The sequence below is a fragment of the Lithobates pipiens genome, unplaced genomic scaffold, assembly GCF_037356315.1.
Source record: "Lithobates pipiens isolate NorthernLeopardFrog02 unplaced genomic scaffold, aLitPip1_a1.2 Scaffold_13, whole genome shotgun sequence".
NCBI classification, from domain to species: Eukaryota; Metazoa; Chordata; class Amphibia; order Anura; family Ranidae; genus Lithobates; species Lithobates pipiens.
Genome location: NW_027507718.1, coordinates 388571782 through 388598241, shown reverse-complemented (window position 1 = coordinate 388598241; position 26460 = coordinate 388571782). Strand labels below are relative to the sequence as shown.

Below are 26460 nucleotides of genomic sequence, written 5' to 3'. Positions count from 1 at the left end.
TCTATTTCCCAAAGACAACCTCTGGATATGACTCTGAGCATGTGCACTCAACTTCTTTGATCGACCATGCCAAGGCCTGTTCTGAGTGGAACCTGTCATGTTAAACCGCTGTATGATCTTGGCCACCATGCTGCAGCTCAGTTTCAGAGTCTTGACAATCTTCTTATAGCCTAGGCCATCTTTATGTAGAGCAACAATTTTTTTTTTCAGATCCTCAGAGTTCTTTGCCATGAGGTGCCATGTTGAACTTCCAGTGACCAATATGAGAAAGTGAGAGCGATAACACCAAATTTAACACCCCTTCTCCCCATTGACTCCTGAGACCTTGTAACACTAATGAGTCACATGACATCGGAGAGGGAAAATGGCTAATTGGGCCCAATTTGGACATTTTCACTTAGGGGTGTGCTCACTTTTGTTGCCATCGGTTTAGACATTAATGGCTGTGTGTTGAGTTATTTTGAGGGTACAGCAAATTTACACTGTTATACAAGCTGTACACTCACTACTTTACATTGTAGCAAAGTATAATTTCTTCAGTGTTTTCAGATCAAAACATATAATAAAATATTTGCAAAAATATGAGGAGTGTACTCACTTTTGTGAGATACTGTACATGTATTGAGAAGTAAGAAAAATGTATTGCTTCGCTTTAAGTACTTTTTCATTTTACATACATGCTCTGGTCCCATTTTGTACTTAAAGTGGGGTATGCCTGTAAATATTTTTTACAGGGGGAGAGCCTGGAGTGTGGTGCAAGAAAACCTGGGGAATATACAGATAAAAAGTTAAGAGTAAGAAGACTAAAGGGGATCTATTTTATGGGGGACCTGCTGCCCTGGCCTGCTCTAAAGGAGGATCTATGGGGACCCTGGCCTGCTCTAAAGGGGAGTCTATGGGAGACCCTGGCCTGCTCTAAAGGGGATCCAATGGGGAACCTGGCCTGCACCCTGCTAGTAGACAGTGTTTTTCATGGTTTTAATTTGAAATGTACCTTGGAGCTATTCACTAAGGTCTGTACTTTGTAAAATGTCCACCACAGCCTTGGTCTGTGCCTATCCCTGCTGCCAATGCTTGGGGGAGGTAGTTTCCATACTGCAGAGTGTAGGTATTTGAAAAACCTACCCATAGACTTTAGCTGATTTGAGATTGATTGTCACAGACCTTGGTGGACACTCTCTGTTGTGTAGGATTTCACTGGATAAATATCTGTTTTATGCATTAAAATGGTAATTTGGTATATACTGTGTTTGAGGCGGGTGAGTGGAGGGATGATCTTCCAACGATCAACAATAAGCGAGCTTCCCTCCTGCTTGTCATTTTCTTTTTCTCTCAATGGCTTCCTATTTAAAAATGTCCCATTACACGTTCCTCCAGAATCAGTTTACATGACTTGCTGTGTTTTTGTTTTTAGCATGGAGCCACAGTAAATAACTTTCCCATAGCTCTGGCTGGCTCCTTCTCACATACTGATTTCTATCAGCTTTAACCTAGTGATGACTTTAAATCATGATGTGCTTGAGATTAAAACACCAGGAAAACAACATTAGATCTGCCAGAGAGAAATGTCTAAGCTTTATTTTCTTTCTTATTTTTCCAGAAACATTTGTAGTCATCCACTAAATAAAGGAAAATGTTTATAAGTGTCGGGAACACAGGAAGTTCAACGTTTTAGTTCTAGCCGTGTATACCGGAAAATTGCTCTAACTTTGATCTTGTGTGTTACATTTTTTAGTCTTCAAGGCTGTTTATGCGCTTTTATTTAATGCTGACTCCTTAAAAGAACAGAGACTAATCGGACATCGTCACTTTTTCACAAAATTAAAAACATACAAAAAAAAAAAAAAATAGACAAAATGGGCAACAGACCAAGCTACTCACTTGTAACCCCTATCTTTCAATGTATGTGTGGAAATAAAGCTTTATGAGTATGTGATTTAAAACGTGTGTGTGTTGGTGCAGGGGGGTAGGTAGTAATTTTGGACCACCTTAGACTAACATACTTCTTGTGTATTGACTACTGAGTTGTTTTTATTTTTTATTTTATTTTTTAACACTATACCTAGGAACTAAATTAAAATGTGGTGGTTACAAATATGTGTGCCTTATGTGTAAAATAAAAAGAGGTCTTGTTCTTTTAAAGTAGGATACACTGCATAGTGCTTGCGCTGTGTAATTTGTTCTTATCTGTTCAGAAAAAAAAACCTGATTGATGCTGCCTGTTCCTGTGTCCCCTATGTAAACTGACCACGATAATCATGGCTGCTGGTCCATGATACCGTAGTCAGTTTACAGGCCTCCATCTGCTGTTATCCTCTCTCCCTTCTTTCCCCCTTCATTCCTGCCTGTCAGCTCCTGTGTGTGAGTCGATTAACAAATCCACCTCTCCCCTCCTTTCCTGATGCGATTAGTAGCTGCTAATAAAATCAAAGAAGGATTACTGCCAGGCCCTCTGTTCTACAAAGCTATGCTACACTGTGTACATGTGTGTGATCAAAATTATGCCCCAAATACCTTCTTTTAGATCATTTCTCTTCGGTCACGTGACTTCCGGCTGCTCTCCTCCGATCTAAGGGCTACAACGAGAGGAGCTGAGAGGACAGCACAACAGTCATGTGATCTCCCAACTGACATCAGAGGATGATCTTGCCTCTTCCCACTGTAGCCCTTAGATTGGAGGAGGAGAGCAGCCGGAGGTCACGTGACTGAGGAGAAATGATCTAAAATAAGGTATTTATAGGCATAATTTTAAATAAACATGTACACTTGGTAGTACAGTATAGCTTTGTAGAACAGAGGGGCTGGCTAATCTTTTTATGGTTTTACAACCACTTTAAGCCTAGTATACATGATCAGAAAATCAGACGATAAATACCACTTTTGAAGCGATCGTTTGATAATCTGATCGTTACTACAAAGTTTCCGTGAGCCGATCACGACAGTTCATCCGAAATTATCCAAAAGGAAAAAAAACACAAAAACTGTTCGCATATGATACCAGATCGTACAATTTTAGCTTAATAAGTACAGTTTTTGTACATAAATACAACACAAATACAATAAATGACATCACTTCCAAAGTTGCATTCTGTCATACGAGAATTTTTGTACATTTAACCTCTTTGTTTTTGCATGCTAGTCTCATAACAAAAATTATCATTCATCAGATATACGTGTCCTGTGTGTGTGTGTGTGTGTGTGAGGCTTTAGTCCAAGAGATTGTCACACTGTTCCATGAGCTTGTGATTTCATCAAACTGTTGACTGCTTTATTATTATTTAATAATCAAGACTGCAACTAGAGGGACAATTTTAAGAAGCTTGATATCACTAGTAAAATACCTAGCAGTATTTGCTAAATGGAACAAATGGCTCCCTTTGGCGATAGCTACTCAAATAATACTGTATTTTTTGTGCTTCATCATACATTGAAGCAGTTATAAGCAAATAATAATTACTGCTTTTGTAGTGTAATTTATTCCATCTGTTTAGTGACTGGTGGCTACTGTTACCAATTAATTGCTAGTGATAATTGTGTGATCAGATTGCTAAAAATCATATGTACAGTTCAATGCTTTGGTCACTGTTATATGCAGAAAATAAAAATCTTTTCGCTTTAGAAGAATAGTAGAGTATTTGGAACTACGATACACAATATATAAAGGACTTTTATTTATTATGTGGGTAATCAACTTAAACCTTATTTATGATACAAGTACGCTCAAAATCAGCACCCTGATTAAGCAATGTATTAGTAAAAAAGTTAAAACAAAGGCCCTGAGTCACTGGAATACATGTTTTTTTAATCACGGTTTAGTGTGGGACTAAATTTATTTGAAAATTTTATATTTAGACTGAAGAGCAAGAGAATCAGAAAATAGTTCTCAGATGTTCTCGGTGGGAATAATATTCTCTTCTCGTCCCAGAAAAATCAGCTGCATTCTTCCTAGGTACTGCTGACATTTACAGGTCATGTAGGATGTAAAATTCGGAGAGGTTTCTAAAAGTGGCAGAAGAACATTTTATTATGTGAGTGGCAGATTTGGGCAGCACAGTTTCTTAGTGGTTAGCCCTTCTGCTTGCATCACTCGTGTCCACTGTTAAAATCTCAAAGAGGACACTACCTGCATAGTCTTCCTGTTATCCTTGTGGGTTTCTGGTAAACTGGTTTTCTCCCAAAGATATGTTGGTATGTTCAAGGGTTTGTAAAGGCACATTTTTTTAATTAAAATAATAAACAGATTTATACTTGCCTGCTGGTATTGCACAGAGAAGCCCCCATCCTCCTCCTCTGGGGTCCCCAGTCGGCACTCTAGGTTCCTCTTCTTTGTGTGCCACAAAGGAAACGGATTCCTATGGTGGCACATGTGCAGGCACACTCCCAAGTCCTATAGACATGGCTCTGCCCTGCTCGCAGGATTTAATTGACAAGCAAGAGTCAATGGCACCTTATAAAGAGGAGAGAGCCGCTGCAGACGTGCACAGCGCTGGATGGAGTGAGGACTCAGGTAAGTATTTAGGGGGTGAGGGGGCAATCCAAATACTGGAACTTTTTTTTATCTTAACCGCTTGCCGACCAGCCTCCGTCATTATAATGCTGTAGGTTGGCTGGTTACCACAAATCGCCATAGCTGTATGTCGGTCCCTTTAACAGCTATAGCAGGTGCACCCACCCTAATGCGCGTTGCTGGCAGCCGCAATGTCCATAAGCCACCCACGATCGCTCCACAGAGATCCAGAATGGGGTCCATCAATGTAAACAAACAGATCCCCTTTCTGACGGAGGAGTAGAGAGATTGTCTGCTCCTAGTGATTAGGAACACCAATCTGTCTCTACTCCCAGTCAGTCCCCACAGTTAAAGGTGGCGCTCAAAGCTCTGATGGGTCCTCATCTGCTGTCAGCTGCTAAGAGTGCAGGCAGTGATGGATATCAATCCAGCTTCATGGATATCAATGTGAAAGAGAGGTGCCAAAAACTAAGTGAAAACAGTCTCAGACGGGCTGCGTCCAGGCCACTTTCCCCAATGTGTTCTGCCCGTCCCATGGGGATTGTTCTTGGGGGTCGACCAGGCCACGCACCCCAATGTGTTGTGGTGCCCGTCCCATGGGGATTGTTCATGGGGGTCGTCCAGGCCACGCACCCCAATGTGTTTTGTCTTGCCCACAGGGCTTAATCATAGGGAAAAGGATTCCATGAAAGGGGGGAAATCAAATGTATCATCGGCTGCCACTTAATTAAAAAGAATAGGTGTCCAATAAATGTTTGTCCACACAGGAGTAATAAGACTGGAACAGCCATTAAAAAAGTGTCCAAAAAGATGCTGAAGCATTAAAAAATACAGAAAATTGGGCACATTAGAAAATCTGTCCTGGCAAACTATTTAAGGCTGGGTTCACACTGCTGCGGGGGGAGATCCGGATGTGATTCGCACCGCAAATCACATCCGATCTCCGTAGCGATGCGAGTACAGCCATACAGATAGTATGGCTGAATTCGCATCGCTCCCGCAGCAAACTCGCACGGGACCCTTTTTTTGGTCCGCAACAGAATCGGATCGCATGGGGGTTCACACCATACGATCCGATTCCTGTGCGAGTCGGCAGATCGCACTGCGATATGCGGACGGATCTGGGGGTGTCATTAACATATCATTGACACTCCCAGCCGTCCGCATAGGGCAGTGTGAACTGCCGGCGGGAGGTGTGCGATGCGGGAAAACGCCGCGGATTCGCGGCGTTCCCGCATCGCAGCGGTGTGAACCCGGCCTTAAAAGAAGAATTATACATATCCAAAAGTAAAGAACAAAAAAAACAAAAAGCATCTGAAACGGATAGGAGAAATACAATAATAACATCTTTAGAATGGGGAAAAAAAACTTTTTTTCAAATATGTAATACGGAGTTCCACTAGATCCTAAAATGTTAATTAAGCTTGTATTTAATTCTTACATTTTAACACTTTGTCTTCATTCCAACATCTGTATGGCCCATTAAGTATCCCACAAATAGGAAGGTATTCTGTTAACTAGAGGTTGTAATAAGATGTCCATCAAATTACCCAATGGTTCTCCTAGATAATCTATACTAGCCACATGATTAAGCTCCATGGGTGGGGTGAAATGCATTGGTGGTGTGGCCTGGATGGAGTCCAGGCTGAGGCTGGTTTCACTTTCTACACACAGGGTTTTATTGTGATGTGCAGCTTTTGGGACCTTTCTTTCTTCGCATGTGAGATGGGGAGCTTAAATTGTAAGTTGCTTGAGGGCTGGGACTGATGTGAATGTACAATATCTAAAGCACTGCATACATTGTTAGTGCTATATAAACGTCTGTAATAATAAATAATATATTCTTTATGTCAGTGCTGTACTTTATTTACTAAACAAGAGGAACACTCCAACTTGAATAATAAGACATGGTTTCAGGCTTTATTAAAAAACCACTTGTGGACCGCCTAACAGGGATGTACGTCCTTTTTTTGAAGAGGGATATCTCGGTAACGGCAGCAGCTGCTGCCACAACCGAGAGATCCATCTCTTCAGGCGGCGGTCGGCTGTACGATAACGGTGGTCTCCGCGGCGGATTCGCCGCGAGATCACCGCTATCGGCGGCGGGAGAGGTGCCACCCCCCCTCCCGCCGCCCTCCCGCACCTTCCGCCGCTTACCGGAGCCGTCGGTAGCGGCGGAGGCGATCGGGTCCTCTTCCTAGCTGGGCATAGAGACAAGTGAGGCTAAGATGGCCCCCACTCGTCTCTATACCATAGGAGGGCGGAAGCGACGTCAAAACGTCACTTCCGCCCATACCTCTTAAAGGTATATTTTTTTTTTTTATGTCAGATTTTCTTTTTATTTTATTTTTTTTATTTTTTTGCATTTTAGCCCAAATATGAGATCTGAGGACTTTTTGACCCCAGATCTCATATTTAAGAGGACCTGTCATGCTTTTTTCTATTACAAGGGATGTTTACATTCCTTGTAATAGGAATAAAAGTGATCCATTTTTTTTTTTTTTAAAACAGTGTAAAAATAAATAAAATCAATTAAAATAAATAAGAAAAACATTTTTTTTTTAAAAACACCCCGTCACGACGAGCTTGCGCACAGAAGCGGGCGCATACGTGAGTAGCGCCCGCATATGAAAACGGTGGTCAAACCACACATGTGAGGTATCGCGGCGATCGGTAGAGCGAGAGCAATAATTCTAGCCCTAGACCTCCTCTGTAACGCAAAAAATGCAACCTGTAGAATTTTTTAAATGTCGCTTATGGAGATTTTTGAGGCTAAAAGTTTGACGCCATTCCACGAGCGGGCGCAATTTTGAAGCATGACATGTTGGGTATAAATTTACTTGGCATACCATTATCTTTCACAATATAAAAAAAAATTGGGCTAATTTTACTGTTGTCTTATTTTTTTATTCAAAAAAGTGAATTTTTTCAAAAAAAAGTGCGCTTGGAAGACCGCTGCGCAAATACGGTGTAAAAAAAAGTATTTCAATGACCGCCATTTTATTCTCTAGGGTGTTAGAAAAAAAACAATATAAAATGTTTGGGAGTTCTAAGTAATTTTCTAGCAAAAAAACAGTTTTAAACATGAAAACACCAAGTCTGAAAAAGAGGCCTGGTCCTTAAGTGGTTAAAAACTGGTCTGCGGTTTCTGACCCTTCCCTGCCATTACATAGGGTTTAGCTCTCAAAAGAACACCTGAGATATATTGCAGCAAGAAAAGGGGAAAGCCTTTACTAAATCTTTTAGTTTAGCAATGTTTAATTTTAAGACATAGTACTGAAAGTGTCCATCTGGCCCTAGACTGTTCTTAGCTTCTCTTATGCACATTTTCTGCTATGTATGTAGAAGAGAATATACATTCTTTCTAATTAACATTTTGTTTTCAAAGTGATTATTCTAGGCACATCGCTGTGAATATGTTTTAGCAGTTGGACTTTCTAGCCTTCCTCTTCCCCAATAAATAACGGCTTTATTGCTGTTGTGTCCTTTTTTTTTTGTAGACATAGTCCCTTACTTGCTGTACCCAAGAGGACCACATAAAGTGGTAAAAACCTAAAAGAGGTTCTAAACAACAACTCAAATATTGGATGGTCTTACTTTAAAAAATTGAGTGGCCTATGAGCCTTATTCCTTAATGCCTGGTTTTCCATAAGTCAGTACATATAAAACCCCCAGCAGACGGGGGGTTGCAGATCGGGCCTGTCTCAACGACCTTTTTCCATATAAGAATGTAAAACTCTCATGTAACGGGTCAAATGTAGGTCATCTGCAGGTAAATTGCCCATGTCCATTCATTCTAAATGATCCCAAGGCCAAAGCCCACCTAGGCCCCTAGATTGTGAGCAAAATGCAAACAACAGAAAGTGAGTTGTACCTTTATATGAGAGATCTCCCTTGTGCTAGTCTAATAAGAATTAATAGATGTCATTAATATTTAAACGTATTCAGGAAAACGTTAACAAATTTCCCAAACCACAGTTGTATAGCTTAAGGAAATATTATTTTGAGAATACAATGCAGACAGACAAAAAGAAGCACACTGTTTTTTTTTTGTTTTTTTTTTTATAAAATCATTATCATTCATGCGAAAGTGTTTCATGTTCAACAACAGTATAATATAAAGAACAGAACATCCAAGCCATCATCTAAATAATTAACAAAGCTTGTGCTCAGTTACCTCCGTGTTCCATAAAATATGTAAAAGCATCACAGTCTGCATGTTCTCTGTGTGCTGCAACTCTGCTCGCCAAGGAAGCCAGGAGGAATCAAAATAACTTAAGAGAAGGAATTTTAATGAATAGATTGCAGAGGCTATAAATATGGCCTGGAAGAAATCTCTGGTCCTTTGCCCAGTCTGTTGTATTAATACATCCAGAGAACTAGAATAAAAAGCCTCCATCACATGTCCAGTGTAGCCTGTGGGTGATAGTCACCTTGACTTTCTACACATAATAAATACACTTAATAAAAGTCTGACAAATAAGAGATGTTTACTATGCCCACTATTGCTACTGTAAATTGAATGTTGCATTCACCCTATGGCAATTACCGGTACTGAAAAAAATAGTTTTTTTTTTTTTAACAAAACCTGTTTATTCTTTAAATAACTGGGTTCTCAGGTATATACTTGGCTTGATCATTTGCTGCCCCAAGTGTTATTCCAGAGAAACCTTCCTACAGCCATTTTGAAAATCTCAGTGATAAGGACATTTGTTATAAGTGCTCATTTCATCACTAGTCCAATAGCATTTTTTAGCAATTCTTGGATTAAAAGCAACACTAGCACTAATTTCAGCATTTACAGCATGATTTAAATTAAACCTTTCACAATTCTGGGCAGTCCAAACTGAGCATATGAATTAAGAGGAATAAGCACTTCTCTTTAGTGAGAGTAGAGTAGCACCTCATTATAATCAAAGATCAATAAATACATGCAACTGAAGTTAAAGTGATATTAAAGCCGACATTTTTCTTTTCAAATTTCTAATGCAGATGTAGACTTACAAAGGATGCAATTTTTTTCTTGTGTTACAATTCCACTTTCATCTTAATTATAATGGTTCCCTGAGCAATGTCTCCTTCTCAATGCAGGGTATTATGGAGCCCCCTTGCATGTGTGCTCCTAATACATCATTCAGATGCACAATGCATGATAGAACATGTAGTCCCGATAAACACAATCTCAGAAATGATACTGATGTTTTGAGTGCACGCTCACTGACAGAAAGTTTGGGGAAGCAGCACGCAGGCAAGTGAAAGATGCAGATGTGCAATGTAAAAAAGTATGTTTTTATAAGCCATATAGAAAGGAATCAATTGCCTACTATACTAAAATATACAATATTGTGTTAAGGCTAGCTGAGCAGTCATAGTAAAGTGGGCCTAGCTATGACACACAGGTACCTACGCTCACCTGTGTAACGTCTCAGACAGGAAGGTATACAATATTTAAAAGACTTGCTTTAGTCAAAACCAAAAATGGAGCTTTGAGAAATGGTGTGCCTGCCTAGATTGTTATCTTGGTGTAGTGCACCAGGAAGCTATTTTTTTTTTTTGTAACCAATTTTCTGGAAATGCTATTTGCTGAGATGTGAGTATACAGAATATTTATTTCTAATTCCCCAAACTTTCTGGCTTGCAAATAGACATGGAAAGAAAACATTGCTCATTAAGCTGAGGTCCCATGTAAGAGCTGCAGAGAAGCAGATATAAAAAAAAACGAATTTTAGGTACATTGATGATTTGACTTTAGCAGATTTTCATGTGTTGCATCAGCAAAACACAGATTTCACTTTGTACCTGGCTTTGCTTCTTTAATTACATAGCACAAAGAGCACTGCTATGCCTACGAGAAAAGCTGCTACACTTATGTAGCACTAACCCCTGAAGGAGCTGCTGAATTTTTCTGGGCTTACCAATTACCTCCTCCAGCTCGTACTCATTGTCCTTGTCTAGGGATTCCCAGAGTTGATAACCCAGTAACTGTAGAGACCGACACTTGAATTCCTTGTCAAGATTTTTATTTTGCATAAAACGGTTGGACAAACTCAGTCTCTAAGTTGGGAATAGAGGGTACCAGGGTAGAGTTTAGCTCATGTGCTTGGAACTGCTGACTTCAATAAAAGTCTCTATGTACACAATCCAGGGAACAGCCGCTCACAACTGGACTCTTTAACTGTTGGATAAATCCTGAAGTTTGGGTTTAGCAGCCAACAGGTAATTCTAGCATTCAATGTCTCTCACACAAACTTGGTTGGAAACTTGGTTACAACCGGAAGGGTAGGAGTAGAAACTTTTCTTACTGTACCAGAATCTTTCAGCCGGTCCGGCGATACTGTAAGAATTTCGGATTCAATCAATGTCCATGGCAGCTCAGCTTCCAGGCTCTTACCGAGCAGCCAGCCTTGTGCATGGCTCTCTCACTGACGAGTCCTCCCCTGGTCGCGTGTAGAGTTGCTGGGCCTCTACAAAACCAGAGACGGCACCAGAACACCTAAGAATCCTCCTTCCAGTTACTGCGCCTCAAACTAGCCAATTCTGAGGCTCAGAAATGGATGGATCCGCACCCCAGGCCATGAGGGCCCCCGGGGATTGGTCAGGAGGACCAGGACCACAGAGTCGGCAACAACTTCTGGACCAGAACCACGTGACTTCAGCACCTTAAGTACCCCTTCCCGGATTACGCAGTGAGACAAACGCGCCCACTGATGGGTACCAATCTCTATCTCGGAACCAAATACGTCCAACCAGACTGTGTTCTATAGCCTCCCACAGGTGTATAACCCCACCTATGACCAGGTAGAACTTCTATACAGCCCAGCCAAACTGATGCCAAAGTACAATCTAATACAATTAACCCTAAAACTCATTACAGTTTTTGGCAAATACTAAATTTAAACACATGGCACGTACTCATTAGGCGTACCGGCGATACACTTACACAAGTAAAAGAATGCATTGTGAGCTAAGCGACAAAAATCGCATGGCTGGCCATAGAGGTAAGGAGAGACCAAACCTCACCTCTATGATCTAGGAGGCCATAAGAGGAGTCATGACGTCACTTCTGGTTTAGAGTAGATGTAAGCAATTTATTTCAGTGTTTTTTTTTTTTTTTTTGTTGTTTGTTTGATCTGATAGAGTAGAGGAGAGATCTGGGGTCTTATAGAAAAAAAACTCTTTCTGCATGTAAACGTGTGTAAACTCTAGACGTGTTTAGCGCTTGAGCGTTAATTTAAAATTAGTGTTCTGGCCAATGAACTGAGTTAATGTCCAAGTGCTTGATGCCTATAAATGGGCCTAAACGCTTGTAAAAGCGTTGGACACTTTTGCAAATGTCAGGCAATTTTTCTGCCAAAACGCTGCTGCCTAGAGGAAATGCAGGATATCTTATCCCAAAAGAAAAAATCTTTTGCTGTAACTACTTGTGTAACTTTAGTGTGAGCTGGAGTTTGACTTTAATTTGTTAGTGTGTCTAAATCTGCTAGTACATCTAACACTCCCCTCACCCCAGACTGACAATGCTGCTGTCCAAAGGTGCCCTTGTGCACTTTCACTCAGAGTGAAGGCACTCTAATGCAGGAGATGTGTTACTGGCCAGATCACCAGGTGAAAACAGAGGGGTAAATGGCCTAAAAAGCAAACGAATGCAGCCACCACATCTAATGATTGAGAAGTTGCAATATATTACATTGGTTTTGGGTTTAATATCGCTTTAAGATCAAGTTCAGCTCTAGTAAAGTGCATATCATACAACAACCGTCCTACCGCCAGAAATCATTCTGACAGTTTGGAATGAATCAGAGCAGTGTTGAGTTCCATGGTTCTTTCTTCATGGATGCCACCGCTGGTTAAGTTACATTGTCTGGAAGAATAGCACTAATGCTGTCTCCACTAGCAGCCAGCAAACACTCCAGGAATGTGGTGTCCTCAATAATTTGTAGCTCTTTTGCTAAGGCGAAGCTGGAATCAAAGAAACTTTATCAAAACAGAACAAAAATGATTGGACTCGCTCTAGTTTTAGACAGCTTAAAAATATGTGAACTGTGTATAAATGAGCTTTCTTTGAATGCCAGGAATTTTGCTGATGCTGTTAAGAGCCCTGTGTGGCCTGAGCTTCCATATGTGAACACGTTTTATTTGATGTGTCAGTAGTTAAAGAATAGACATATACAGTGCCTTGCAAAAGTATTCACCCCCCTTGGCTTTTTACTTATTTTGTTACTTTACAGCCTTTAGTTCAATGTTTTTTTTGTTTTTTTAATCTGAATTATATGTTAGATCAGAACACAATAGTCTAAGTTGCTGAAGTAAAATTAGAAAAATATATACATAAAACTATTTTTCAGAAATAAAAAAACTGATAAATGGCATGTGCGTATGTATTCACCCCCTCTTTGTTATGAAGCCCATAAAAAGCTCCGGTGCAACCAATTACCTTCATAAGTCACATTATTAGTGAAATGATGTCCACCTGTGTGCAATCTAAGTGTCACATGAGCTGTCATTACATATACACACCTTTTTGAAAGCCCCCAGAGGCTTCAACACCTAAGCAAGAGGCACCACTAACCAAACACTGCCACGAAGACCAAGGAACTCTCCAAACAAGTAAGGGACAATGTTGTTGAGAAGTACAAGTCAGGGTTAACCAAATGGAAAGAACATGGCACAAAAGCAAACCTGCCAAGAGACGGTTGCACATCAAAACTCACGGATCGGGAAAGGAGGGCATTAATCAGAGAGGCAGCATAGGGACCTAAGGTAACCCTGGAGGAGCTGCATAGTTCTACAGCAGAGACTGGAGTATCTGTACATATGACGACAATAAGCTGAACGTTCCATAGAGTTGGACTTTTTGGCGGAGTGGCCAGAAGAAAGCCATTACTTTCAGCAAAAAACAAAATGGCACGTTGTGAGCTTGTGAAAAGGCATGTGGGAGACTCCCAAAATGTATGGAGGAAGTTGCTCTGCTCTGCTGAGACCAAAATTGAACTTTTCGGCATCAAAGAAAACGCTATGTCTGGCGCAAACCCAACAGATCACATCACCCAAAAACACCATCCACACAGTGAAATTTGGTGGTGGCAGCATCATGCTGTGGGGATGTTTTTCAGCAGTCGGGACTGGGAAACTGGTCAGAGTTGAGAGAAAGATGGATGGTACTAAATACAGGGATATTCTTGAGCAAAACCTGTACCACTCTGTGTGTAATTTGAGGTTAGGACGGAGTATCGCCTTCCAGCAGACAATGACCCCAAACACACTACTAAAGCAACACTTGAGTGGTTTAAGGGGAAACATGTAAATGTGTTGGAATGACCTGGTAAAAGCCCAGACCTCAATCCAATAGAAAATCTGTGGTCAGACTTAGATTGCTGTTCACAAGCGCAAACCATCCAACTTGAGGGAGCTGGAGTCATTTTGCAAGGAGGCATGTGCAAAAATCCCACTGGCAAGCTCATAGAGACTTATCCGAAGCGACTTGGAGCTGTGATAGCCACAAAAGGTGGCTCTACAAAGTATTGACTTTAGGGGGGTGAATAGTTATGCACATTGACTTTTTCTGTTATTTTGTTCTATTTGTTGTTTGCTTCACAATAAAAATAAATAAATAATAATAAATTAGATAATGCAAATCCTCAAACAATCCATGTTAATTCCAGGCTGTGAGGCAACGAAACACGAAAAATGCCAAAGGGGGTGAATACTTTTGCAAGGCACTGTAAGTAGGTGCTGGAAGCAGGACATGTTGGGCCTGTAGACTGTATATTTGCTATGCATAGCCAAATGTTCTGTCTTTTTTTTGTATTTCACAGTAACTCTTTTGTTTTATATAGGTGCAGATCAGTGATGGGCTGCTTAAGATTTTTATTTTTTTTACTTTTATATGCAAATCTTTGATAAGTGGATATAGTCAGTGTTGTAAAATATGCCTAAGTTATGTAGGAAGAAGTATTAAAGTTTCCCTGCTATTGCTGAGTAATCATCAGTTGAAAACTATTTGTTTTGGCACCTTTTTAAAAAAAATTTACAATAGTGAAACATACTGTATGGGACCAGTGCCTGGGGCGTTAGGCTCCTGACGGGGACTGAGGTACTCACTTGGGAATGTCTGACCGAAGCCAGACAGTCCCCCTTTCTCTGGAAGGTCTGCCGGACCAGACCCACCCAAGTACTAGGTGGAGCTCCCCATAGTGTATTTGTTGAGGAAATTGTCTAGTTTGTAGCCTTTGCCAAGCTCCGGTCATGTCATCTCAAAAGGTAGTTTGATTACATAATGACTGACTTACTGATACTTTTCCAGGTGTTAATGTAGCTCTTAGAATATGATATGTTTGATCATGATTATCGCTAGCTGTTCAGGAGAGAGGTCATTCAGCAAATTGGCTCTGATAAAGATGGCTCATGAAAGGCTAAGTGCTTTGTGCCTACTGGCTATTGAGAACAGTGTCCTCATAAAGATACAGTTTGAGTTAGGCAGCCCATAGATTATGCAAATTTCTTTCCTTCCATCATGGGTGGAGCTAAAGAAAAACATTTGATTACCCCATGAATAGTCAGCGTTAGGGGAATGCCTCCCACAGTGCTTTTGTGTTCTGCCAGTGGATGGGGCACAGGGAGCCTTTCTGGCCAGCAGAACACAGTGATTATTGCTAGCAGATATAGCTTCCGGCAGTTAATGCATGTGAAAAATTCGACAGGCTGGTTGTACGGAATTCGAAAGATGGACCAGCTTACCCATAGATGGTCTGCTTAACCGGCTGAACTTCCATCCTTCTATGGCCAGCTTAAAGTGTTACTAAACCTGCAACAGTAAAATCAGTCTATAGATGCAGTAAAGCATGCTTGTTATACTCACTGTGGAATCTAAGGGGTTAATCCTGTGCATTGTGTAAAAAGGCCGCTTGATCCAGTTTTCTCTGATCCTACCCTTCTTCCACAGTCGTCAATCCATCTCCTGATAGTACAGAGCCTTTGGAGTCACTCTGCACATGTTGAGTTTGGTGTGTATTGCTATTGAGTTTTTTTTCTTGGGAGTGTGCATGTGATCGACACCGGGCCAATCAGCACTGTCCAGACAGAGGGTCAGAGGTCCTGCAGCCTCATAGGACAGTCAGAGGAGAATGAATACTCCTCCTACAAGCTTTTAACCAGTATTCGGCCAGACACTGATAGAAGTCACAAGACTGCTATTTACTGCTGATGAGAAAAGGTATTTAGCAGTTTATATTTACTAAAATAATTCCATTTCCGTGTTCTGTGTACTGTGGGAGACCAGATATAGTGAATGCAGGGGTCTGGGTTTAGTAACATTTTAAATTAAAGATTTGCAGATGCAGGAAGTCCAGGAAGAAATACTTTTTGTAAATATTGTAGTGTGATGTATAACTGTGATGTATGACTTGCCAGTTCCAATTACATGTGTAATGTGTATTCTTACAGGCAATAAAATTGAGGAGAACAAATAAAATTCTTCTTTGAAATCTAACATATATTTTTTAAAACAAAGGTTGTTTCTGTTTGTTCCTGTTCACATTTTTATTTGTCATATAATTTAAAGGGTTACTAAATCCTTTTTCTTTTTTTTTATTTAAATAACAAACATGTCATACTTACCTTTACTGTGCAGTTCGTTTTGCACAGAGCGACGCTCATCCTCCTCTTCTGGGGTCCCCCCAGTGGCTCTAGTAACATCTCCCCCGCATTGAGGTCCCCCGTCTGAGAAGCGCTCTCCTATGGGACACCTTTATGGGCGTGCTCCCAAATCCTGCTTCTGTCTATTGGCAGAGAAAGCAGGACTCGGCCCCGCCCCCAAGTACCTGCGTCATTGTATTTGATTGACAGCAGCAGGAGCCAATGGCTACGCTGCTATCAATCTATCCAATCAGGACACGATACACCACCAAGAGCTGGTGTGCTCATCTCTGGGGAGAAGAAAACTGGGTTCAGGTAAGTAAAACGGGGGCATTGGGGGGCTGCAGCACTACAGAAAGTTTTCCACCTTAATGCATTAAGGTGGAAAACCACAAGGGTTTACAACCTCATTCATTTCTTCGTTGAGGGGTCACCCTGAACTTGAAGTGCCCAGGCCCCCCAAGGTCTAAAATCCACCACTGTATGGGGCCACTAGCTCTTGACATTGCATGTTATTATTATTATTATACAGGATTTATATAGCACCTACAGATGGTGCATAACTGAGTGAATGTTGTGCAACTTTAATCTAAAAACGAATACATTCTGCAGATAGGTTCCTTTGTTCAATTAGCAAATTTCTGTAAATTCATGGGCTTTATTGGTATCCAGTTGCTCAGTTATTGGTGAGGGATTCATATTATCGATTGCATATAGCAGCAATGTAAATATTTTTTCTTGAAATTTCGATTTATTTTTGACTAAAATGCCATTTTTAGTTTTAGTTGTATTTTAGTCATCTAAATTGTTTGTCGTATTTTAGTCTACTAAAAAGTGGTGTATACACCACTCCTAAAGTGCCCCTGCCCATCGAAATCAATAGGCAGCACCACTGAAGTGCCTGCAAAGCGATTCGGCAGCGGCATTACATGGGCGCTTTTAACCCTTTATTCAGCCGCTAGCGGGGGTTAAAAGTGCCGCACTAGCCACCAAAAAGCACTGTTAAAACGACAGTAAATCGCCGCTAATACTAACAACACTTTACAGCCGACGCCCCACAGCCTCGGTGTGAAAATGCCCTAATTTACACAGTTATCTAGGAGCCCTGTAATGCATACAGTGCTCTGGACAGTGGTCTGAGGAGGCCTGTAATGCATACAGTGCTCTGGACAGTGGTCTGAGGAGGCATGTATTGCACAGTGCTTTGGATGGTCTAAGAAGGCCTATAATGCACAGTGCTCTGGATGGTCTAAGAAGGCCTATAAAGCACAGTGCTCTGGATGGTCTGAGGAGGCCTGTAATGTACACAGTTCTATGGACAGTTATCTAGGAGGCCTGTAATTGCACACAGTGCTCTGGATGGTCATCTGAGGTGGCCTGTAATGTACACAGTGCTCTGGATGGTCAACCGAGGTGGCCTGTAATGTACACAGTGCTCTGGATGGTCATCTGAGGTGGCCTGTAATGTACACAGTGCTTTGGATGGTCATCTGAGGTGGCCTGTAATGCTGCACAGTGCTCTGGATGGTCATCTGAGGAGGCCTGTAATGCTGCACAGTACTAAGCACCGCTCGGCAATGAGCTATGGCTGCTTGCCTTGCTTGCTGGGAGGGAAAACACAGGCTTTACAGGCGGAGCTCCAAGAAAAGTGGAAGTTCACACGGGTAAACGCCCCTCCCTCACATTTTCATTCCGTTTTTGTTCATTGATGAAAATTGGAATTGATTTTTGTCATAGTTTTCGTTAAATGACAACATTTTGAAGTCATTTTTGTTACGTTTTCGTCACTGGAAACATGCCACTGACAAAAATTATGACAAATATTTTTGTCAACAAAATGAACACTATAGCAGTTTTTAGAGCACATACTGTATATCTGGACTAAATTTAAGTTTTTTTACATTTTCATTAAGTTTATTAAAGGAAACCCCCCTGGTTGAAATTCAGGTGTTTTCTAACAGGGTAGGTGAACTTTTTGAGCCCTAGCATTGATTGGTGAGTGTCTAGGAGGAAGTGTGTTGTAATGGTCTCAGTCAACAGTTACCCTTTTGTTATGTGGCAAGACCTATCTTTAGCCGCTATGTAGACCATTTCTCCTAGCATGAGGCCCACACAGCGCTTCTTTGTTACCATTAGAAATAAAAAACTGAGAGAATGAAAAGACTTCAGTCAGAAATGAGAGAAGTAAGCACAGATGACCTGAATTTGTTATGGGGGATTAGGCGCCACCTAGCATTCAAATGAAGACTCCAAGTAAGTGATTTGTGTTTGTCTCCTGTAATATGGTGGTCTTCCCCTAATGAAATATGAGTTCTGGTAGGTCACAAATTCCCTGTGTTAGCAAACACACAAGTAGAGAAGGATAGAGCACTGTAACCTGTTTGCAGTTGTCAAAAGAGAAGAGGTCCTAAGTACTGGTATAAAGACGAGGGAGTAAAGTTCTGGCATCTGTTCACAAATGCCAGTGTGGTCACACAAGTAGGAGCACAGCTGCAAGTGCACTCAGCGGGCAAGGGTGATGAGTGCATCAAACCAACACCCCTTTAGTCACTAAAGGGTCTATTAGACACATAACTCATTCAACTTTCACCCAGAATTCACACATTTGGTGACAGTTGTATTATACTGAATAGTGAGAGCATTGTGACTCCTGAGAAGCATACCCTTATTTCTTGTGTAGGTAGGTATTGCCTCGAGGGCTTGGTGTCTGACACATGTGTTGTATGTGCTTTATGATTTTTCCTCTCCTGTAAACTGTAGTGATATACTGTATGTAGATTTGTTTTAAGTAAACCTGTAAGATCACATAAGCATCTACACTAGTATTTTCTGACAGGGCCAACAACTATTGAATTGAGCAGTATTGGTTGTGGCCATTTTACTTCGCAGTGGCAGGTTACATTTGCAGGAAAGCTAGTGAGTAGGAAAAAGACCATTTGCCATGCCAGCCCAACCATTGGTCATATGTATAATTCAGTAATCTTTGGCTGTAATATATTTTTTATATCACAGAAAAATTAAACGAATATGGCTGAGGGCTCAAACACATTTGGAGAAAATAACTTTTAAGAAAATTGCATCTGATGTCTAAGCCCCTAATTTCCATTTGGCTCACAGCTCGCCCCTTTACTGCCTTTCTATGTACTTGGCTCAGGGTGTTATTTCCTTTGGAATCCTGGGTCTCTGCTTAAACAAGCACTTCTGTGTTCTTATACTATGTCATGAATTTTCTACTTCTATTTAAAGTAAAATTATAGACAGCATATGGCTGAGAAAGGTTCCTGCATGATATATTTTTTTGTTGCTGTGATGATCAACAGGTAAAGATGTTGCTTATTTCTCAGTTGAAATGTGGCCAAGTAATACATGTAACAGGCTCTAACAGTTCTATATGTTGATTTTCGGCTACACGGGAGAAATCCACTTGGCTCTAAAGTGAAGGAAATTATACACAGCAATTAATTGCTACATCTAACATTAAAAACGATTTCAACAGTATTCTGTGAGGTTCTTCATATAATGCCACAGTATGTATCTGATTAGAAGAACAATGAAACCATTTCATATAGATTTAGTTTTGAAGTTAAATAATCTGATTAAATACGCTCACGTAGAATCTCTCAATGCCTTCTAAGGTAGGTATAGGATGTCTGTTGTCCAGCACATTGATAGGTATGAATGACCCCAACAGACATACTTGAGGCACAAGAACCTGACACATTCTTTGTAAGCCTGAATTTAATTTTTCATAGCTCATTGTCCATTGTGTAGATGAACTAATGCTATGTATCACTGCCTATTAGACACTTTCATTATGGTTTGATAAAGTAGAGACACAATTGTTTTTCTTCATTTATTGTCCTATTTGAAAGGTGTACCTTCATTTTCTTCTCCTGTAACACAACAGAAAGTAGGGAATTCACTCCAAAGTGAGGGAAACCCCTTTTCACCAGAACAAATATCCTCATCTGAATATTTCCCTTTATTTCTGTTATGGCAACAACATTTTGCATTTTAATCTGTTTTCAGAAATCCCCAAAACTGTTTCAATTATTGTAATAAGACGTATAAATAGCCTAAGATAAAGTATTGATAGAAGCCATGTCATATGGCACATGGGTTGTGGGTCTTAGGATGTTATTGGGATATTATCAAAAGAAACATTTAGATTTCACTGGCATTCACTTAAAGAATATGTGAACCCTTACCTTGTAAACCAACCCATTCAGTTTAAAATAGAAGGCAAACATGTGTATGTGTGTATATACACTCATCGACCATTTTATTAGGTTCAATTGCTTGGTAACAGAAATTGCTAATCAGCTAATCACATGACAGCAACTCAGTGCATTTAGGCATCTAGCTGTGGTGAAGCCGACTTGCTGCAGTTCAAACTGAGCATCAGAATGGGGAAGAAAGGGGATTTAATTGACTTTGAATGTAGCATGGTTATTGGAGTATTTCAAAAACTGCTGACCTACTGGGATTTTCACACATAACCATCTCTAAGGTTTACAGAGAATGGTCCAAAAAAGAGAAAATATCCAGTGAGCGGAAGTTGTATGGACGAATATGTCTTGTTGATGTCAAAGGTCAAAGGAGAATGAGCAGACTAGTTTGAGATGATAGAAAGGTAACACTAACTCAAATAACCACTCGTTACAACCAAGGTGTGAAGAATACCATCTCCGAACGCACAACACATCAAAACCTTGAAGTAGATGTGCTTCAGCAGCAGAAGACCACACTGGGTGCCACTCCTGTCAGCTAAGAATAGGAAACAGGCTACAATTCAGTGGCTCATAAAAATTGGACAATAGGAGATTGGAAAAACATTGCCTAGTCTGATGAGTCTCGATTTCAGCTGTGATGTTCATATGGTAGGGTCAGAATGTGGTCGTCAACAACATGAAAGCATGGATCCATCCTGCCTTGCATCAATGGTTTAGACTGGTGGCTTTGGTGTAATGGTGTGGGGGATATGTTTTGATACACTTTGAGCCCTTTATTACCAATTGAGCATCATGTACATGCCACGGCCTACCTGAGTATTATTACTGACCTTGTCCATCCCTTTATGACTAAAATGTACCCATCTTCTGATGGCTTCTTCCAGCAGGATAATGCACCATGTCACAAAGCTGAAATCCTCTCAAATTGGTTTCTTGAACATAATGAGTTTACTGTACTCCAATGGCCTCCACAGTCATCACATCTCAATCCAATAGAGCACTTTTGGAATGAGGTAGAACGAGAGATTTGCATCATGGATGTTCTGCCGACAAACCTGCAGCAAGTGCGTGATGCTATCATGTCATTATGGACCAAAACCTCCTGATGACTGTTTCCAACACATTGTTGAATCTATGCCACAAAGAATTAAGGCAGTTCTGCAGGCATAAGGGAGTTCAACCCAGTACTAGTAAGGTGTAATAAAGTGGCCAGTGTGTGTGTGTGTGTGTGTGTGTGTGTGTGTGTGTGTGTGTGTGTGTGTATGTATGTAAATATATATATACATACACACACACACACACACACACACATTATAAATACCTTTTTTAATATAAGGGAGAACCTCTCAGCAGCATATGGGGCTTTGAGAGCTGGGGGTGGATACTGCAAGGGGGACAGAATACTGATCTTTCCAGGGGTGAGCTGTGCAAGGGGGCATGTTAACACAAGTCTAAGAATTGGAGGACAGTAGGCTTGTGCAATTAGTTTCGTAACAAATCGAAATTCGGCCAAATTTAGCATCTTTCGGACATTCGGATGCATTCGAATGTCCGAATAAAAAAATAACGAATAACAACGAATACGAAAGAAATATAACTAATGAATTCAAATGAATTCGAATGAATTTGACATGATTCAGTAATTCTTTAAAGATCTAATTAAACAAAAGGTCAGCTCAAAGTAAATCTTATAGTCCAATCAGCTAATTAATTTTGTGCTGGAGGATGGATTACTGGCAAAGTGCATTCCTGAGAACTGAGTTAGAAGGGTGTTGTATCGTATTTGAGCCGAGGAGAAGAGACGTTGTCATTGTGTGTGTTAAAAGATTCCATAAACTTTTCAAACTGCGAATCATTATCACGAATGTCTATACATACATAAATAGCGAATTTCAACGAAAATGAACGAATGAATTCGACACTCTACGAATAATAACGAATTATACGAAAAACTTATTAACGTAATAACGAATATAACAGAACGAAATTATGTATTTTACGAATGACAACGAACCGAAACTAAACAAAATTTACCTTTGTGCACAAGTCTAGAGGACAGGCTGGCTGTGCCCCCCGCACACCCAGAAAACTGACTACACTGATGGTTGTCCTGCTATGCTTAACATGGTCAGTTTGAAATAGGAAAGCAGGGGGACTGGCAGAATCGCCAGGTATCTCACACAAAGGAAGCCACAGGAGAACAGGACAAATACCGATCAGGAATATGAAATGTTGGAGTAGCATCATTTTTATTAAGGATAGTGTTTGTCTTGTAATTGGGTCCTATTTTTTTCATTCATAATCTATAAAATTGTAGCCCAGAGCAGTCAATTAAATGAATTGTAATTCATTGTAACACCCAGGGCAGTTTTTCACTGGGAACGCGGGGGAACGCAGTTCCGGCAACTCCAGTACTGAATGTATGTAATCGCAAAGGGTGCTGGGGTGGGCTGGAGGGTCTATTGTTGCTGGATTGGATCTATTTTTGAGTGGCGGTCTATTGTTGCTGGTGGGTCAATTATTGTTGGAAGAGATCTACTATTGATGGAGGGGGTCTATTGTTGCTGGCTGCTGGATAGTCTATTGATGCTGGCTGCTGGGAGATCTGTTGTTGCTAATGGGTGGTATTTTGTTGTGGGGGTCCATTGTTGCTAGGGGGGGGGTCTATTGTTTCTGAGTGAATCTATTGTTGCTGGGGGGGGGGGGTCTTTTGCTGCTGGCTGTGGGGAATCTATTTTACTACTTTTCGTGCTATTATTAACAAATTTCATACAAATTACTTAGCACCACACAATTATACTTGGCTCTGTATGCTCTAAAAGGGGCAGTACTGAGAGGTGGGTAGGAGATGAAACCAAGGAACGGTGCTCAGAGGTGGGTAGTGGATGAAACCAAGGAACGGTGCTCAGAGGTGGGTAGTGAATGAAACCAAGGAACGGTGCTCAGAGGTGGGTAGGGGGCGGAGATAGGAAGTGACTCAGAAGGGGGCAGTTCCTGCACCTATTCTCTGAGAAAAAAAGCCCTTGTAGCACCAATGCAAGCAATAGTTATATTTGACAATCCAATAAACAAATTCGAAAATCTCTTCATGTTGTGAGTTCTGTCTGTTGGCCATCTCTTTCCACAGCTTCCTGGATTCCCTGCATGCTTTGCAGCTTTTCCTCTGCTGTTTCAAATTCGAAACTTTGACTACATAACCCTTGGTACCTTGCAGCTTTCAATTCCTGTACTGACTAATGAAAATCCTCCTTTCAGCTCCTCTGTAGTGCAGGAGGGGGACTGTGATTGCTGTGACACTGCACTTCCTACTCACAGGGCATAGTGTACACATGTTACAGAATTCCAAGAAGTAAATGTATGGGGAGCTTAACCAAGTATGTTTGCAAATGACAGGACCATTCAGAGTAAAAGGAGTAGGCTAGAAATAATTGAAAATACAATATGGAAATGAATATATCATTTAACCACTTAAGGACCAGGCCTCTTTTTCAGACTTGGTGTTTACATGTTTAAAACAGTTTTTTTTGCTAGAAAATTACTTAGAACCCCCAAACATTTTATATTGTTTTTTTTCTAACACCCTAGAGAATAAAATGGCGGTCATTGAAATACTTTTTTTCACACCGTATTTGCGCAGTGGTCTTACAAGCGCACTTTTTTTGGAAAAAATTAACTTTTTTGAATAAAAAAATAAGACAACAGTAAAATTAGCCCAATTTTTTTTATATTGTGAAAGATAATGGTACGCCGAGTAAATTGATACCCAACATGTCACACTTCAAAATTGCGCCCGCTCGTGGAATGGCGTCAAACTTTTAACCTCAAAAATCTCCATAAGCGATATTTAAAAAATTCTACAGGTTGCATTCTTTGCGTTACAGAGGAGGTCTAGGGCTAGGATTATTGCTCTCGCTCTACCGATCGCGGCGATACCTCACATGTGTGGTTTGACCACCGTTTTCATATGCGGGCGCTACTCACGTATGCGCTCGCTTCTGTGCGCAAGCTCGTTGTGACGGGGTGTTTTAAAAAAAAATTTTTTTTTCTTATTTATTTTAATTGATTTTATTTATTTTTACATGGGTTTAAAAAAAAAAAAAAATGGATCACTTTTATTCCTATTGCAAGGAATGTAAACATCCCTTGTAATAGAAAAAAGCATGACAGGTCCTCTTAAATATGAGATCTGGGGTCAAAAAGTCCTCAGATCTCATATTTGGGCTAAAATGCGGCGGTCGGCAAGTGGTTAACATTTTTTATATATATCAGTTTTAACATTTTTTATATATAAACTATTCTGTAGAACTATCTCTGATTCACAAATTACTATATAGAGTTCCTCATGATTATGTACCACAAATGCAACTTGCTGTACTTCTGAGCAGACACACACAGTGACTTTACTTGGTGGTTGTAAAAACGTCAGTTTTTTTTTGCATTCTCTGCATTAAGGTGAAAAAAAAATATGTGGAGCCCCCGTAAATACTTACCTGAGCCTGTTCTCAGTCCAGTGCTGTATACGAGCGCAGCGACGCTGCTCTCTCTCTCCCTTTTCACTGGACTCTGAGAGCAGCAGAAGCCATTGGCTCCTGCTACTGTCAATCAAATCCAGTCAAGGGACAAAGGAACAGGGCTGTGCCTTACTGTGTTTGTCGATAGACACAGACAGCGCTGCTCAGGATTTAGATCGCAAAGCCTCCTATGGTGGCACATGGAGAAGAGAAGGAGCTCAGTGCGCCAGCGGATAACTCCAGAAAAGGTGGCTCAGCAATGCTCTGTGCAAAACCATTGCACAGAGCGGGTAAGTATAACATGTTTTGGGTTTAAAAAAAAAAAAAAACCTTTACAAACACCTTGAGTGGAATACGCCTAATGAACTCCAGAACGCCATCAAGCTCTAAGGCTAAGAGTAAAGTACTGTAAAGCATGGCATCAATCCAAGCATATTACATTTCTCTGTATCCAGTCTTTATAATGCCAATGCGCTTTAAGTATAAAAGCAGTAATTGATAGGAGCCTTCGTCTTAGGCTGTACAATTATCACAAATTGCCGTATACATTTGTTTGAATTGAATATTTTCTTCATCAACAGGCATCCTGACGTCACTTTTGCGAAATCCTGCTGCATCAAGATGAATACAGGTATGATTAAACTCATTTTACACTGGATGCTTACTATGGTACAGGAGGCATAATTAATATCTGCTATATTGTCTGTGAATGGCTCCATCTTTCCAGTTCTCAAAGTGAACCTTTACTTTGCCTATGATATGCAAACAGGGTAATGCCCCGTACATACAATCAGAAAATCGTATGGAAAATACCGCTTTCGAAGCAATCGCACGATAATCGAAACGTTAGTACAGAGCTTTTGAGAGCGGATTATGACAGTTCATCCGATATTTTTCTATCGGACGTGCATGAAAATTTTTTGTTTTAATCGGTGCAGCTATCGTTCGAATATGCAATACAAATGCATTACAACACATGACATCACTTCCAAAAATAATTTCTGCTGTACGGGAATTTTTGTGTCTTTAGTAAACTCATCAGATTCAATCTGAGATTAGCATGCAAAAAAAAAAAAACGCATGATTATTCGTCTGATCATCTCATTGTGTGTATGGGGCTTAACTGAACTTTCCTTCTTCACAACAGCTTACATTCACCCTTCCTTGCTTTCCTCTGTTTTACTCAGGTGCTGGGAATAAAAACAAATACCCAACAATTCCAGATATAAAGGAACATATGGCTCATTCCTCTTCTTCCATGGCCCAGTTCTGTCACATGGGAGTGAAGGAAAGGTGATTATATGCTGCTGGGCAGGAGGGGGGTGTTCAATGATCTTGTTACTTTGCCCTACATGGGCAAAGTAAATGGTAACTTATATATATATATATATATATATATATATATATATATATATATATATATTATAGTAAAACACCTAATGGAATTTTTTTTTCATAAAAGAAATGTAGGCTTGTTCATATTTTTATATAATATTCACTATATTTAGTTTTAAATTTATTTATTTATTTATATATATATATATCACAAACTGTGCTATAAATCTAAGCTATTTTA

General features: G+C 40.4%; 1 protein-coding gene across 23 annotated transcripts in view; it reads left to right on the top strand.

Moving 5' to 3' along the window:
- Positions 1-26460, top strand: part of SORBS2 (sorbin and SH3 domain containing 2) — a 423222-nt gene that overhangs the window by 178193 nt on the left and 218569 nt on the right. For all 23 annotated transcript variants that reach the window (XM_077477325.1, XM_077477322.1, XM_077477324.1 and 20 more), the window contains one exon: positions 25466-25515. In XM_077477325.1, coding sequence (XP_077333451.1) covers positions 25506-25515 — 10 coding nt within the window. In that variant the 5' untranslated portion in view covers positions 25466-25505. The remainder of the gene's footprint in view (positions 1-25465; positions 25516-26460) is intronic.